Genomic DNA, 15,000 nt, shown 5'->3' with positions numbered 1-15,000 from the left:
ATCCAAATCAGATTTCTGCAGTTATCTGATTATTCAAAATGGTCATGTAAACTGCGCAGTTCGATTTCTTTAATCTGGTCTAGAATTCTGATTAAGAAATCTGATATAGAGGCTGGATTTTAGCTCAGTAATAACATTCAAACTGTTACTCTGATTTCTTTCAGATTTCTCAGTCTGCGCATGTGCGAAAACAGACTGCGGTACCGGAAATAAGCAAATAGCATTGCTGTGAGATGCAGCAAAACACTTTTGGAGCAACACCGAAACCAAATACATGTTTGACAAAATGAAGGATTTAAATATTCTTCATCTTCTTGATGATGTAAGTTCATATTTTCAGGTAAAGTGGCACAATGTTTATATTAAAAAGTTTTACGTTACGTTTACATCACGTGTTGTTCTGTGAGTTTATTGGCTGGTTGTAAAGCAGAAATCTGATTACTGTCTAACTCATGTAAACCCAGAGTTTCCTATTATGGGATTACTTGAGTGCATTCAAACACGTTGATCATATTACTGAAAATATCTGATTTTCTGCAGCTGTTGGATTATTAAGTGCATGTAAACACACTCAATGATTAATGACGATCTATTTTCAGTTAAAAGAATAAACAATATTTGCATTCCTAGTCTAAACAAAAACATCTTCAGACTTTGTTATAACCTACTATGAGAAATAACTTGGTAAGTCATGCAGTTTAGCTAAATGATCTAACCATGACGTTTATGCGTTACCTTAGCGTAAATATTAATTTATGTACAAGTACAAGCCCAGTGAAGCCAATCATAGTACAGCTGGTCTCGTCAGCAGTGTTAAAGTGGTGCAGGATCTTCGCCAAATCCACCACAATGCTAAAAAGCAGGCATGAGAAGAACAGCAAACCATCAACCACTCAAAGCATTTGTAGCCAGACCTTATTTTCTCAATCTGCTGGGCTGAGTAAATGGTTGTGTGCGAGAGCAAGACCAAGGCTACAGATTAGGCCAATCAAGAGACTTCATTACTACTCTCAAACAAAGGCGACTGGTTCAAGGTCCTCATGGTCCATGCTGGGAACAGAAGCAGGGCAGGAGATAGACAGAGAGAAAGAGAGAGACCCAGGCCTTCACCGTGGCCTCCAAGACCGGCTGAACAGGGCATAAAAGGGCTTTTTCTCATGCTAATTTCTCTGCCACTGCGCCAAGTAGGGAAAACAAAGGCGGCAAAGAAAGCCTCTCCAAACACAGTAGGAATGCTCGCAAAAAGAGAGCTAATGAGAGCGAGCGACTCGCCGCAGCATAGCACGGGGGCACCTGAAGGGACTCACCAAGACGAGGAGATGGACGGACAATGCCTGCACGGATGAATGAAGGTGTCATTTAAACAGCCTACCTGCCTGTATTACCCTGAATGTACAATGCAACACAGATAAGGTTTGCATTCATTTTTTGATAGGTTCCAGAATAATGAGAGGAAAAAAAAATCCATTACGATGAAATCTTGTTACCGTCCAAGCCGTCTTTGCATATATGTATAGGCTATATGGAATATTTCAAAAGGAGCCAATACTCTCGCAAATGGAAAGGAGAGATCACATTTTTTCTCCCCTTTGTAGAAACCTTCACATCCAGAAGGATGTCAGTGGTGCACCTGTGATGCTGCTGTCTCTTATAGACCTCAACAGTGCCTTCAGCACAAAAAAATGCTCTGATTTGAAACAGTGCTGATTTCACAAGGACTCTCAAAATGTACATAAATTTTAATCTCTTCATTTTATATTCAAGTTCTCATCTTAGAGATAAGGTCGCAATTTGAATGAAATAAAGCTGTGCTTAGCAGTCTGAACATTCTCCACAAGGGGGAGCTCTTAGCACTCAGCAGTGTTCAGACATGCTGCTGTTTATCACATAGGATTCCAGTGTGGCAGAAACCATAGCTATGTTTACACACATCTTAATGATCCATTAATAATCTTACTGATAGCTTAACTGGAATACAACACGTCTATGTATACACCTCAATTGGAATAGATTAGTCCGACTGAGGCCATTCAGAATAGAATTTCTATGATTGAATGAGGTGATTAATCCTGTAAATAATTATCCGTTAAACAGAATAATAACCATGTAAACGCCTGAATCTGATTACATTCCCAGTCGGAAAGTTTAAGTCCGTTCTGCATGTTCTTCACATCATAGCGAACGGTTTATACCGTGCAGAAACTGGTCCGCAGAGGAGACGAAGTTCATGCTCTGATCTTTAAAAGACGGCGGTGGGACGGACGTCCTGCTTATGTGTCTCAGAACACGACGTCTTCCTCTCGGCCTTCTTTAATAAGGACATGCGAAGGACGTTTTCCCGAGTCTGACGTCATTTTAAAGCAATTAAAAACAAGCACTGCTCACTGCTGCTCATCTCACTCTGACTGGACTCATGTGATGCTGGTTGTCATGGTAACGTCTACACTTTTGGATCTGATTACTTGTAGAGAGTAAACACTTGAGTTTTAATCCATAATCGGAATGTATTAAATCGGATTGGCAAAAATCTTTGCATGTAAACACAGCCAGTGACATGTCAGCTCAAAACACAAATCTTAAAATCTTGGTTTAACAATGTGTTTTCACAGCAATTGTAGTTGGTTTACTGAACACAGCCAAGTACATGTTCCATCGCAAGTGAAATGACTTTGGTAGGGAAAAATAAAGCTCACATAAATCACAAAATATCAACGATTTGAGTTATTTCAGTGCTTGAGAACAATGCGTAAGGCTTTATGGGGGCATTTCATACCCTAAATATACCAGTTAGACCAGCCTAATATCTGTGCTTTCCACTTATTCTCAGTCCCTCAGTTACACTGACCAAACAAGAAATGCTCAGCTTCCTCACACCAAGAGTCATTCAGCATTTTATGATCAAGTAGGATCTAGAGGAAATTATATTACATTGTTACTTGTTGTAATCAGTTTATTTCATCTTTATTCTTTATGTCTGGAAATTATTATTATAGTTATTATGTACTTTCAGCATTATATCTATATCTACAATGCCTATTACAGTATCAGTGCCATTTTCCCTTCAGCCCTGGACTCACAGCTCTCTCCATTTCTATGACTTGGTGTTGTTTTCATACTAAAGAGTTGGGGCTGACCTTCAGAGTGAAATCAGCTTGTAACGGTCACTTTTCCCTGGGTTTATGATATAATGTTTAATTTAAAACAATGATTAGTAAGTCTGTAACTCTGAAAACCATCAGGAATCCATACGAGCCTTTTTGTGGGGTCTAAGGGGTTTAAAAAAAAACAAAAACAGAATTATTCAATGAATAAGCAAAACACACCAGCGATTACTAATACAATCGGGCCGAGATGATCAACTCAATATGATAAAGGAGAAAAAAAGAGCACATCTGCTTTCTAAGTTACTCCAGCGACCTCCATTCAGACAGAAACACATTAACACATAAGAAGACCCCAGAGGACGGGGCTTATCGCTCTACTATCTGCTCTAAACACAAAACACATGCACTCTCAGACACACACACACACACACACACACACACACACACACAGCCTCAGGGGTACCACCTGCTGTTTGTTACAAGCATTGCAAGCTCCTGAACTGATGCTGATTTCACAAGGAGCGCACATCAACAAAACCAACACAATCAGCATCACACACTGCAGCAGCTACAGAGACAACGATTACAAAAGACGGTTACACAGCTAAGCAAGCGGAAACCCAGCAAACGGCAACCGATGCCAGTGTTTCTTTCATACGTCCTTAATCTTCACGCATGCGGCATCTACTAGTGCTGGGTGAGGCCTAAGGAACATGAGCACGATGCTCCCTACACTGTCCCATCCTGTTACAGCCAAACCCTTGAGAACATCTGGCTTATGACGAGCAGCTTTGAGAACTTTGATATTTTGTCTGGTGAAGGAGGAGGGATGTGCGAGAATTAAGCATGTCTTATATGCCTGTGTCTGTACAAGAGAACTAATGGCTTTAAGCAGAGATGCGGTATGAAATTTATCATTACTGTGATCAATCACTTCACATTATGCCACAATATGGTTTTCTGATCATATTGATATTACAACTCCTCGAAGAACACGGACCACCTAACCGTTTCATTATAAAGAGGGCGGATTTTGGTGGATTTAGTGCAGTGAGATGTGTGACGTTGAGTGAAACTCTATTCTTAGTATTTATAAATATTATTAAACGCTAACAGACTTTTTTTTTGTTGGGTCCAACTGATGAAAACTCAGCAAAACTACAAAGCATCATGATGAACATCGTGTGACGTGAAAACGTCGAAGCACCATAATATTCTTGCCGCATCGCCCACCCTACACTCTTAAAACCGATGGTTCTTCAAGGGTTCTTTAGAAAAGGCAGTGGTCGAGTTCTATATAGAACCATTTCATGCTTAAATGGTTCTTTTGTGGTAAAATGGTTCCTCAGACTGAGGGGGAATGTGTTGTATATGGTTCTCAATAGAAGCTTTTCAAAAATGGTTCTAAAATGGTTCTTCAGACTGACAGAGAATGTGTTATGGTTCTCGATAGAAGCTTTTTGAAAATGGTTCTAAAATGGTTCTTCAAACTGACAGAGAATGTGTTACAGTTCTATATAGAAGCTTTTTGAAAATGGTTCTAAAATGGTTCTTCAGACTGAGGGAGAATGTGTTGTATATGGTTCTCGATAGAAGCTTTTTGAAAATGGTTCTAAAGTGGTTCTTCAGACTGACAGAGAATGTGTTATGGTTCTCTATAGAAGCTTTTCGAAAATGGTTCTAAAACGGTCCTTCAGACCGATGGAGTGTGTTCTATGTGGTTCTATGTAGAAGCTTTCTGAAAATGGTTCTTATTGTTATGCGCTTGACATCATAACATTTGGGGCGATATAGAACAATTTCCATAAAGCTTCTGCACAGAACCACATTCAACACATTCTCCATCAATCTGAAGAACCACTTCACCAAGCAACCATGGTACAATTTAAGCATGTAAATGGTTCTATATAGAACTCATGGCTGAAACTAGAACCACTGCCTTTACTTAAGAACCATGTTTTTAAAGTGTGCTTTATATTCATAATATCACCGTCCAAAGAGGTCAGACACCTGCTCGTCAACCGATTTTCTTTCAGGATCCTCGGACCATCTGCTTTGTTCATGTCTCACTGAAAGCTGCGCTGATTTTCCATTAAAAACACCTGGCTGCCTATTTCAGAGGGCGTGGCTTTCACGCACAGCCCCGAGCTCCGTTAGCCAATGACAGCAGGGGCTTATGAATATGTACGAGTGAACGCGTAACGCCCCCTCACACCAACATGTGCAGTGCCAAAAAGGCACAAAAGACATTTTTAGGGGATACAAAGGTGCGTGTGCGTGTAGAAGCCCACAGAGACGCTTCTAACTAAGCGAGGAGGATAAAACGGGCATATCTAAAGGAAAACACCACGTTTTCAAATTTCCTGCACAGTTAAACGGTTAAGATGTAAACAAAGTCAAAGTCTTTCAGAGGGGCTTGGTGCGAAATCATCCAGTGCAGAGAAACTGAGGGAGGATTGCTGAGTGGCAGTGATAGGAACCAGACATCCACCTCTAAAGCTCCCTCACAGAAAGCTATTCCCGAAAACTCCTGAGAGCCTAATGTCTGAGACACGGTTTGGTGGTGGATGGACACACGAAAGCTGTTCTAGGGTGAAATAGTCCCCACATTAAACTCAGTGGCAGATTTATGGCTATTTTACCATCAACATTACACGCAGACACTCTGGGGACTTGTGCCGGTTCACCGTTGGTTTTGTATGGTAACTAACCACAATGGCTAAGAGACGCCTGGTTCCTATCACCACCACTGTGAGGAAAATCAGCCTCTACACTGAAGCGTTTCACTCCAGACCTCCCTGAATGGCTCTGTTTACATCTCGGACACTAGTTATGCGGGCATTTAGAAAAACTGGAAGTGGGATTTCTCTTTAAAGCCCTGGCTTTTACTTAGTTTCACCATAAAAGACTCACAGGTGTGCTCAGGCTAACACTTCTCCCTCTGGAAATGCGACAGAGCTCAACAAACGCGCGGAGGTAAAGTGGAAAAACAGTGATTCTCACGAAAAAAAGGACACATTTCTCGAGTTTCTGACCTGGTAGCTACTCGCTTGGCCTGTTTTGGTCACCCTAAAGCCCTGAGCTCGCGAGAATGAGTCAACTTGGCTGGTTTTCCAGTGAAGGTGAGGAGAGGAGAGGCTGAGGGCTTCAGTCAACCCAGCAGGCGCCAACGCTGAACCAGCAGCACAGCCACTCGCCAGCGCTGTCCGGATAAACGGCTGAAACGCCTCAATATCATTAACATTGGAGCAGAAATGCCCACTGCTGTGCTGACTGACCCCAAACAGCCGTCATATGTGGATGAACACCGCGTCCCGGCGCACAGAGACTCCTTCAAAAGTGAAGTGGAATCAGCGAGGTTCCCCTCAGCCCAGCTCAGCTCAGCTCAGCTCAGCCACCTCACGGAGATAAAGCGTGGGAACAAGAAAGCCAGCGGTTCTAAAGCTTACCTTCATTGTCCGGATAATTTCTCAAGGCCTGGCAAAACGTAACGACGTGGAGAAGGAGGAGGAGAAGCAGGGGCGCCGAATAAATCCAGGAGAGAGCCATTTTTCCAGGCTGCTCCGCGCCCGCATCCCTGTGCGCAAACTTGGCTTGTGAGCGAGCGAGCGAGCGAGCGGGAGCGCGCCGGAGGGGAGGAAGGAGGATCCAGCGGGAACGCGCGCTGTCAATCAGAGCGAGCGTGCGCACGCGTGCGCGAAATCGTGCGACTTTTGAAAGGATCCCGTCATCACCAGTTTTCAGGATGAGCCCACACGCACCTGAAGATGGTTCCTCAAGGGTTCTTTAGTATTCTATTTAGAACCATGACTCATATATATAACAACGTACATGCTTAAATGGTTCTCTGCGTGGTGAAATGGTCCTTCAGATGGATGGAGAACGTGCTGTGTATGGTTCTGTATAGAACCTTTAAATGGTCCCACCAAAAAGGGTTCTTCTATTGTTCTACAAGTTTGGCATCACAACAATACAACCCTTTTTGGTGCTATATAGAACCTTTTTCAAAAAGCTTCTATATAGTCTCAGCAAAAAGGGTTCTATGTAGCACCAAAGGAGGGTTTTTTTGGCTTGTAACAATAGTGGAACGCTTTTTGGTACTATATAGAACCATTTTCCAAAAGGTTCTATGTATCTAGAACACATTCTCCATCAAACTGAAGAACACTTTCACAATACAAAGAACCCTTTAATCATTCAGTGGGTTCTCTTGAGTGTTCATGGTTCTATATGGAACCATTTGGAAAAGGGTTCTATGTAGCACCAAATGAGGGTTCTTTGGCTTGTAACAATAGAGGAATGCTTTTTGGTACAATATAGAACCCTTTTCCAAAAGGTTCTATGTATCTAGAACACATTCTCCATCAATCTGAAGAACACATTCACAATAAAAAGAGCCCTTTAATCATGCAGTGGGTTCTTTTGAGTGTTCATGGTTCTATATGGAACCATTTTCTTGACTAAAGAATCCTTGAACAAGTATCTTCTGTAAGAGAACCATATGCAACACATTCTCCATCAATCTGAAGAACAATTTCACCTTGCAAATGGTTCTAGAACACACACACACACACACACACACTTTCAAAGCCGCTTCTCCCTCAGGGCCGTGGGGGGTGCTGGAGCCTATCCCTGCGGTCACTGGGCAGAAGGCAGGATAAACCCTGAATAGGTCGCCAGGTCATCGCAGGGTGGTTCTAGAACATTTGGTTTTAAATAGAACCATTGCCTTTACTAAAGAACCCTTAAAGAGCCATCTTTGAGAGTTTTATCAGCAAAAAACTTAAATATTCCTGAGGATATTCGTCTCGTAAACTGGTTGCATTTTGGTAATTCAGCAGACACACATGAACACGGAAGGCTGAAACCACCCAAACACAAAAAGCTCATGTGGTGCTGCTGAATTGAACTGAACTGAATAAAAACATTTCACTCTTAAGCAGCATCTACTTTCAGCAATATATTAACAAAGAGTAATATAATACCAACTCACTCTTCAATGAAAGAAAACCAAAAGTAAACAAAAACACTCACTGTACAAATAAAAGGTCTGCTCAACTTAAAATGATACAGCAACTGATTACATGGCTTTTCTTGAGTCGACTCAACTTGAGGACACACTCTACTCACTTCAGCAAATCAGTTTCTGGTCTAAGCCACACGTTAATAAGAACTGGCACTTCTGCCACTTCATCTCCATCATTACATATGGTAGCCACCCCCCCCCCCCTCCACCTTTGGTTTTCCAGGAAAATCATGGAAACTCTGTTTTAATGTTCTATGACTCAAGACTTTTTATTTACTCAGGTCAGTTTCTAAGGTACTGTGACTCGCCTTTAAGTCATTATTTGATCACACGTTATTTGGATGGTCCCCTATAGATGCTCCACAGATACTTTAATCATTGGCAAACCTTCTAGTGATGTTCAGTTGATTATCAAGAACATTATGGTGTGGGTTGGGAGAAGGTGTAGGTTTCGCCTTGAGGTTAGGGTTAGGTTTAGGGTAAGGGATAGCTTTAGGAAACTGAACTTAAAGTGAACTTTACTTAAAGATATACTGAGCATTTACAAAGCAGCTGCAATGTAGCAGCCAAACAAAGTGTTACCGTTATTTTACTGCTGGCTACCTGTCCAGGGTGTATCCTGCCTTCTGCCCGATGACCTCTGGGGTAGGCTCCAGCACCCCCCGCGACCCTGAGGGAGAAGCGGCTTAGAAAATGAATGGATGGATGGACATTACTCGAGTAGGGAGTCCTGGCCACCAAACTGAGATGCAGAACTTAAAAATGAAGAGAATTTTTGACTCAACTAAGAAGTTTGAGTTGGGTGAACTCTTGTGTCCTCAACTTAAGTGAACTCAAGAAAAGCCATATAGTCCGTTACTATATCTTTTTGAGTTGAGCTGACCTCTCATTTTTGACAGTGCATTATTTCCAGCATGTCTATCACTTTTCTGACCAAAACAACTTGAACACATATCAAGTCATATTTACGACCCCTAAACTCGTATGCAGGAACTTCAGAGCAGGACTTGAAGGTAGCTTCAAACAGAGGAGCCCAAACTGAGATAAACATGAGGAAATAGTATTTTTAGTAAAATAATGTCCATCCATCCATTCATTTTCTAAGCTGCTTCTCCCTCAGGGTTGCTGGGGGGTGCTGGAGCCTACCCCAGAGGTCATCGGGCAAACTCCTTGAAAGAGTTTCCTAAAGCTATCCCTTACCCTAAACCTAACCCTAACCTCAAGGCGAAACCTACACCTTCTCCCAACCCACACCATAATGTTCTTGATAATCAACTGAACATCACTAGAAGGTTTGCCAATGATTAAAGTATCTGTGGAGCATCTATAGGGGACCATCCAAATAACGTGTGATCAAATAATGACTTAAAGGCGAGTCACAGTACCTTAGAAACTGACCTGAGTAAATAAATAGTCTTGAGTCATAGAACATTAAAACAGAGTTTCCATGATTTTCCTGGAAAACCAAAGGTGGAGGGGGGGGGGGGGTGGCTACCATGTGTAATGATGGAGATGAAGTGGCAGAAGTGCCAGTTCTTATTAACGTGTGGCTTAGACCAGAAACTGATTTGCTGAAGTGAGTAGAGTAGAAACACCCATGATGGGGAAAAAAAGGAGTAAAACACAGAACTATGCACCAACAAAGGCAAATAAAAAACAATACAGGAGTGAACATAAACCAGCACTGCAAAACAAACAAATGGTGACAGAGGCAGCACAAGACAAAGAGACGGCATCCACACAGAAGCCTAAATACACTTAGAAACAAGAAATGCTTGGAACTAATGAGAAGGTGGGGCTACAGACAAGACACAGGTGAGACAAGTAACAACGAGGCTGGACAGCGGAGCAGACAGAAGCCTGTTTTTTGGTCATGCTGGAGTTCCAGTTGTGCTAACCAGAGAATTTCTACCAGAAAGAAAAGTTAGACTGGCTCTGGTACAGACTACATGACTCAAACATGAGCCTGGGCTGCCGCAACAACTCAGAAAACCGAAGTAGCTCTTGGATAGCACCAGCAGATCAGTAGACACGGTCTGTGTCCTGCGTGCTATGCATTCCATTCCCTGCCACAGAAGGAGGAAAAGAAGGTGGTGCGGTTTGCAGGCTTTAAAACTGAGCTATCCTCCAAAGAGAATATGTAACTGACAAAAATAGAAAGAATAACAAGTAGGTTATATCTGAGCTTATCCTCAGTCTGTGTGTGTATGTATATGTGTGTCTGTCTGCCCTGCAATGGACTGGCGACCTGTCCAGGGTGTATCCTGCCTTCTACCCTGTGACCGCTGGGATAGGCTCCAGCACAGTTATTCTACTGTTCTGTTTTAAAACATTCGGTTATGAAAAGGTACAAATGCAAACTTTTCACCTGGAAAAACTTCTTTAAGGTACAAAATTGGACCTCAAAACCACTGCTGTACCCTTGAAGGTACATTTACACTGTTTGTATCTTGAAAAATGAAAAATGTACCTGCATAGAACCTTCATTTCTAACAGTGTAGCTGCAGGACTTCCTCAAGCATGTAAAGCAGGAGCAACCAGTGGTCTCCACCACTCCACCGTCCCTCAGCATTACCCACACCTGATTACTGACTCGGCTCTGCCACAGCTTTGAAAAAATGAGGCCGATATGTTTGCTAAGCAAAACATTTCTTATTTTGTTGCTGTGCAGGTAATTGTACATCTCTGTGCTTTTGTAGCTCCACTGCTCTTCTCTTCATCTACACCTTCAGAAAAGACCAATTAGTTCACTATGTCAATATAACTCACCTGAGGCCACAATTTCATGTTGTCATGTTATCGTGTTTTTTGTCAGTATTAAGGGATGGGGCACACATGCTCGTGTATGTAGCGTCTTTCCCACGCTCAGGGATGCTTTTGAATCAAAGAACATGAACGCATTAAACCGAGAGTACACAGTTAGTAACAAAAGGACATTATAGGTATAACGTTCAAATATAAGACTGAAGTTTGGGGGGAGGAGCATGGCTGAAACCCCTCCTTCTTCCAATTTAACATCCTATAAATTCACCTCCTCACCTTCCATTCCCGTGATGAAGTGCTCGCAGTCCCCATCACCACCCCATCTCCTCCCTGTTCCTCATTTCTGCAACAGTCCTGCTACAGCTGTGAGGGGGTCCGGCCTTCTAGCTACAGGCAGAAGCTGCAAAGAACTCCAGCCCAAATTCTCAGAGCAACACCCCTCAGAGCACAACTACATCAGTCTTCCCTCATACTACCACCACCATGTTGAACACACATATAATGCAGAGAAAACAAGTATGTCTTTAACAGAGGTTTAAATGATCGACCGCCCACAGACATAAATCTAAACCTTGGAACATCTAAGAGTTCAGTTTTCCGTAACATAGTAGCAACGGAATAAGAGCTTCCTATTCAGTATGTAAATAAAGGAACATTGCTAGTCACTCTGCTTCTCTTTTTGGGATCCTTTGGGTCTAAAATAAGTGATAATGCTGAACAGTTAGAAGTGCCAGCAACAGCAAAACAGTCCAGATGGTTTACAAAGTAGAAAAGAATGAAATGAAACCTAAAAACAGGAATTAGAGACTAAATGTGAAGATGAAAATGTAGCTATTTGAGAGATTATAGATATCACTATGTGACTGTAAGTGAAAGTATGAGCTCATCATCATTCAGAAAAGTACGAATCCATTAGAAACTGCACGGAACTGAAATCAAACTGATGCAGTCATCAGCCAAATCAAGCAAAGTTGAACTGATCTTTTATCTCAATCACAAATGTATTGATTTGTTTTATATGAAAGACCTAAATTAATAGAGTAAACTACTCACAGATCCAGGAGTGGAATTTAAAGCTGCTGTTCCTCAGATTTTGACAGGAGAATCAGACAATTGAGCTTTCAGGTTGTCAATATCCACCCAACAATACAAAATGTAGGATTCTTTGAATGTTGGCCTAAAGCTGTGCGATATATATGAAAATAAAACGGTACTTTATGAGATTATTATTACTATACTACTATTCTATACTATACTAAGACATTATTACTATATCTATCTATCTATCTATCTATCTATCTATCTATCTATCTATCTATCTATCTATCTATCTATCTATCTGTCTATCTATAAGGACACACTGGGCTGATATCCAATCAGTTACTTCTTACTGTTCTGGTTGATGTTTACAGGCTCTAAATCTCCTTTTTATGATGCACGCAGTCATTCTCTGTTCTTGAAGAGGTGATGACACCAATTATATACTCAGACATATGTATTGAGACTTAATTTATCACAATAATGATCGTCATGTTGCCCACCACTTCTCAAACAGAATCGCATCAAATCATTGGTCACCCACAGCTATGCACAATATAATGCGCACTGAAATGCTTATGTGACTGTCTGAAAAACAGAAGCAAAAGGGATTATAAATATAAATATTATAATTACTTATAAATGTAGCAGCATGTGTTGTGTATGTAGGGTGTTTCGGGGTTGGGTGGTGGTCCATTACGTACGTGTGTATATGTATAAATAGGCCTGGTTGTCCTGGTTGAGGGCCTGAATGGGCAGAGAGAAGAAGCTTCTCCTCAATCTCTCTGCGTTGGCTTTCAGAAAATGGATCCACAATAGAGCAACGAGTCCTTTGTTGTCCTGTTGCGATGGCTGAGGTCTTTCACTATCTTCCTGGCTTTGGTCCAGCCTGCAGGTCCAGGAGCTTTGTTCGGATGATGCGGTTAGCTGATTGCACCACCCTCTGAGGAGCCCGCCTATCCTATTTAGTGCTGTGATGCTTATCGTCAGGATGCTCTCGACGGTGCAGGCGTAGTTCTTTAAAACAGTGGAGGGCAGGTTAAAGTCTCTCAAGAATCCGAGGCAGTGAAAACACTATCAGGGCTTCTTCATCAGGGAGCTGAAGTGGCACGACCGTGACAAGTCCTGCGAGATGTGGACGCCAAGGTACTGGAAACTTCCCTATGTGGATTTGTTGTGTGGGGTTGCTTGTGCACATATTTAGGCCCAATCTCATTTCACCCCTCTCCCCTACCACTTAGTTTTGCGCGTTCACGTAGGGTGCCTGATTTTTTTATGACAGAGATGTGTTAGGGCTACAAGAGATAACCATTGTATTGTCTTAGTTTAATGTCGTTTCAGTGTATTATGGTGCTTTTCTTCATAAAAAGCATAAAAATGGTTAATATTTTGCTGATGTCCTGGTAGCTAGCTAACTAACTCTCCCATTCCATCTTAAATAGTCTGACGACCGAAGTGCTAGAATGTAACTGCTGCTCCATTTAAGGTGGAATGGCAAAATTCAAACAAGAAGCTGGAGAATATCTGACTTCAGCTTCACATCACTGAAGAATTAGTGTTGGGTCATAATAACTAATTGCCCCTCCCCCTAAATGTAACTAAAGCCCAGCAGTGAGGAGCTGAACTTCACCCTCCTCTGCTGTCACTGCAGACGGGCAGGGTCGCCTACAGAGCGGCGCTAGTAGCTGTTAATGAACTGATGCTCTTTTATTAGAAGGTCTCATTTCAGAGGGAAGATCTCAACCACTGCCCCTTATTACTCAGTTCCAAGGGGCAGGGTTACACTTTAAAAACAAGGGGTAGGGGTAAAAATAAGACATTAAGGGATCGGGGCCTTGCCTACTTCGCATGGTGAACCTTTCAATGCCAGCAGTCCAAATGTCAAAACTAATTTATCAAACTAGCCGTCTTTATTATTGACATTATGTTTAATGATTGGATGGAGGTGGGTCACATGATGTGGGCACCCAGAAAAGTGTCTTGATCTTGTGAATGTGGATGAGAAACGAGGATGTTTTCAAGTGAAGCTGATGTTAAATGTGCCTCTCCATCCTGTTTTCTGTTCATCCAAGGACTGATCCAGGCCTCTCATTTACAGCAGGAGACCCTCACCTACGCCAAGCTGGGCTTTGTTGCTTGTGTGTGACCGGTGTGTGTGTGCAGAAGTGGCTGTTGATCTCTCCGTCCTTCTCCATCCTCTGGTAGACCTTTGCTCCTATAAATAATGCACAGTGTTTCTGCACCACCGATGGCTGTGCATTACGTCACTGGTTGTCAAGGGCGATTGCTTACGCACAGATAACTTGTGATATTTGTGAAATGACCCCTTAATCACAGTTCCTTTTGTTGTGAAATCAGGAGCATTTCATCGCCTTTATTTAGTGCTTATTTATGCTAATTGAAAACAGCAACAACCACACAGCCTGGCTGTTTTCACTAACTCCACTCAGTAAATCATGTGACTGTAGCACAGTACACTATACTTGAGTTAAAGTCGAGACCCCCAAGGTAAAATATCACTCCAGTAAAAGTAGAAGTTCCTCCCTTTAGACCTCTACTTGAGTAAACGTACTAAAGTATTTACCTTCAAATGTACTTAAGTATAAAGTAAAAGTACTAAAAGAGTAATTCTGGCTCTGATGTCCTGTTATCATTTTTATAACAAAACTTGCTTCATTAAAGCCAAATTTACCAAAATACGTAAGTCTTACCTTCGTGTGCATCTTTTGTTCTTAAATATCTTTAATTTCCACTCCAAGGAATTCAAATTAGTCAAAATGCCTCCAAATGATGTATTTTATCCAAAACAATTCAAACCTCTTCATAAAATGTGAGACGTTTCTTTGAACAGTAAGTGTAAATAGTAAAATTATGCTATTATGTTTGTTGTTTTTGAAACTTCCGCTTTATATTTATGGCATTTGGTTGACGCTCTAATCCAGAGCAACTTACAATTTGATTGTTTTACACAGGTGGGCGAAGGTGGTGTTGGGAGTCTTGCCCAAGGACTCTTATTGGTATAGTGTAGGGTGCTGACCCAGGCGGGGGATTGAACCCCAGTCTATAGTG

General features: G+C 41.8%; 1 protein-coding gene across 3 annotated transcripts in view; it reads right to left on the bottom strand.

Moving 5' to 3' along the window:
* ek1 (eph-like kinase 1) overlaps positions 1 to 6,738 on the bottom strand; it is a 136,092-nt gene extending 129,354 nt beyond the window's left edge. The window contains exon 1 of one of the 3 annotated variants that reach the window (XM_037534053.1): positions 6,554 to 6,738. In XM_037534053.1, coding sequence (XP_037389950.1) covers positions 6,554 to 6,653 — 100 coding nt within the window. In that variant the 5' untranslated portion in view covers positions 6,654 to 6,738. Of the gene's footprint in view, positions 1 to 5,114; positions 5,195 to 6,553 lie in introns of those variants that run through there. The other 2 variants (XM_037534055.1, XM_037534056.1) reach the window with 2 other exon arrangements.
* Between the last annotated feature and the right edge of the window lie 8,262 nt (positions 6,739 to 15,000).

Source organism: Pygocentrus nattereri, chromosome 24 (assembly GCF_015220715.1).
Source record: "Pygocentrus nattereri isolate fPygNat1 chromosome 24, fPygNat1.pri, whole genome shotgun sequence".
In the NCBI taxonomy this organism is placed as follows: domain Eukaryota; kingdom Metazoa; phylum Chordata; class Actinopteri; order Characiformes; family Serrasalmidae; genus Pygocentrus; species Pygocentrus nattereri.
This window is presented reverse-complemented; position numbering and strand designations above follow the sequence as displayed.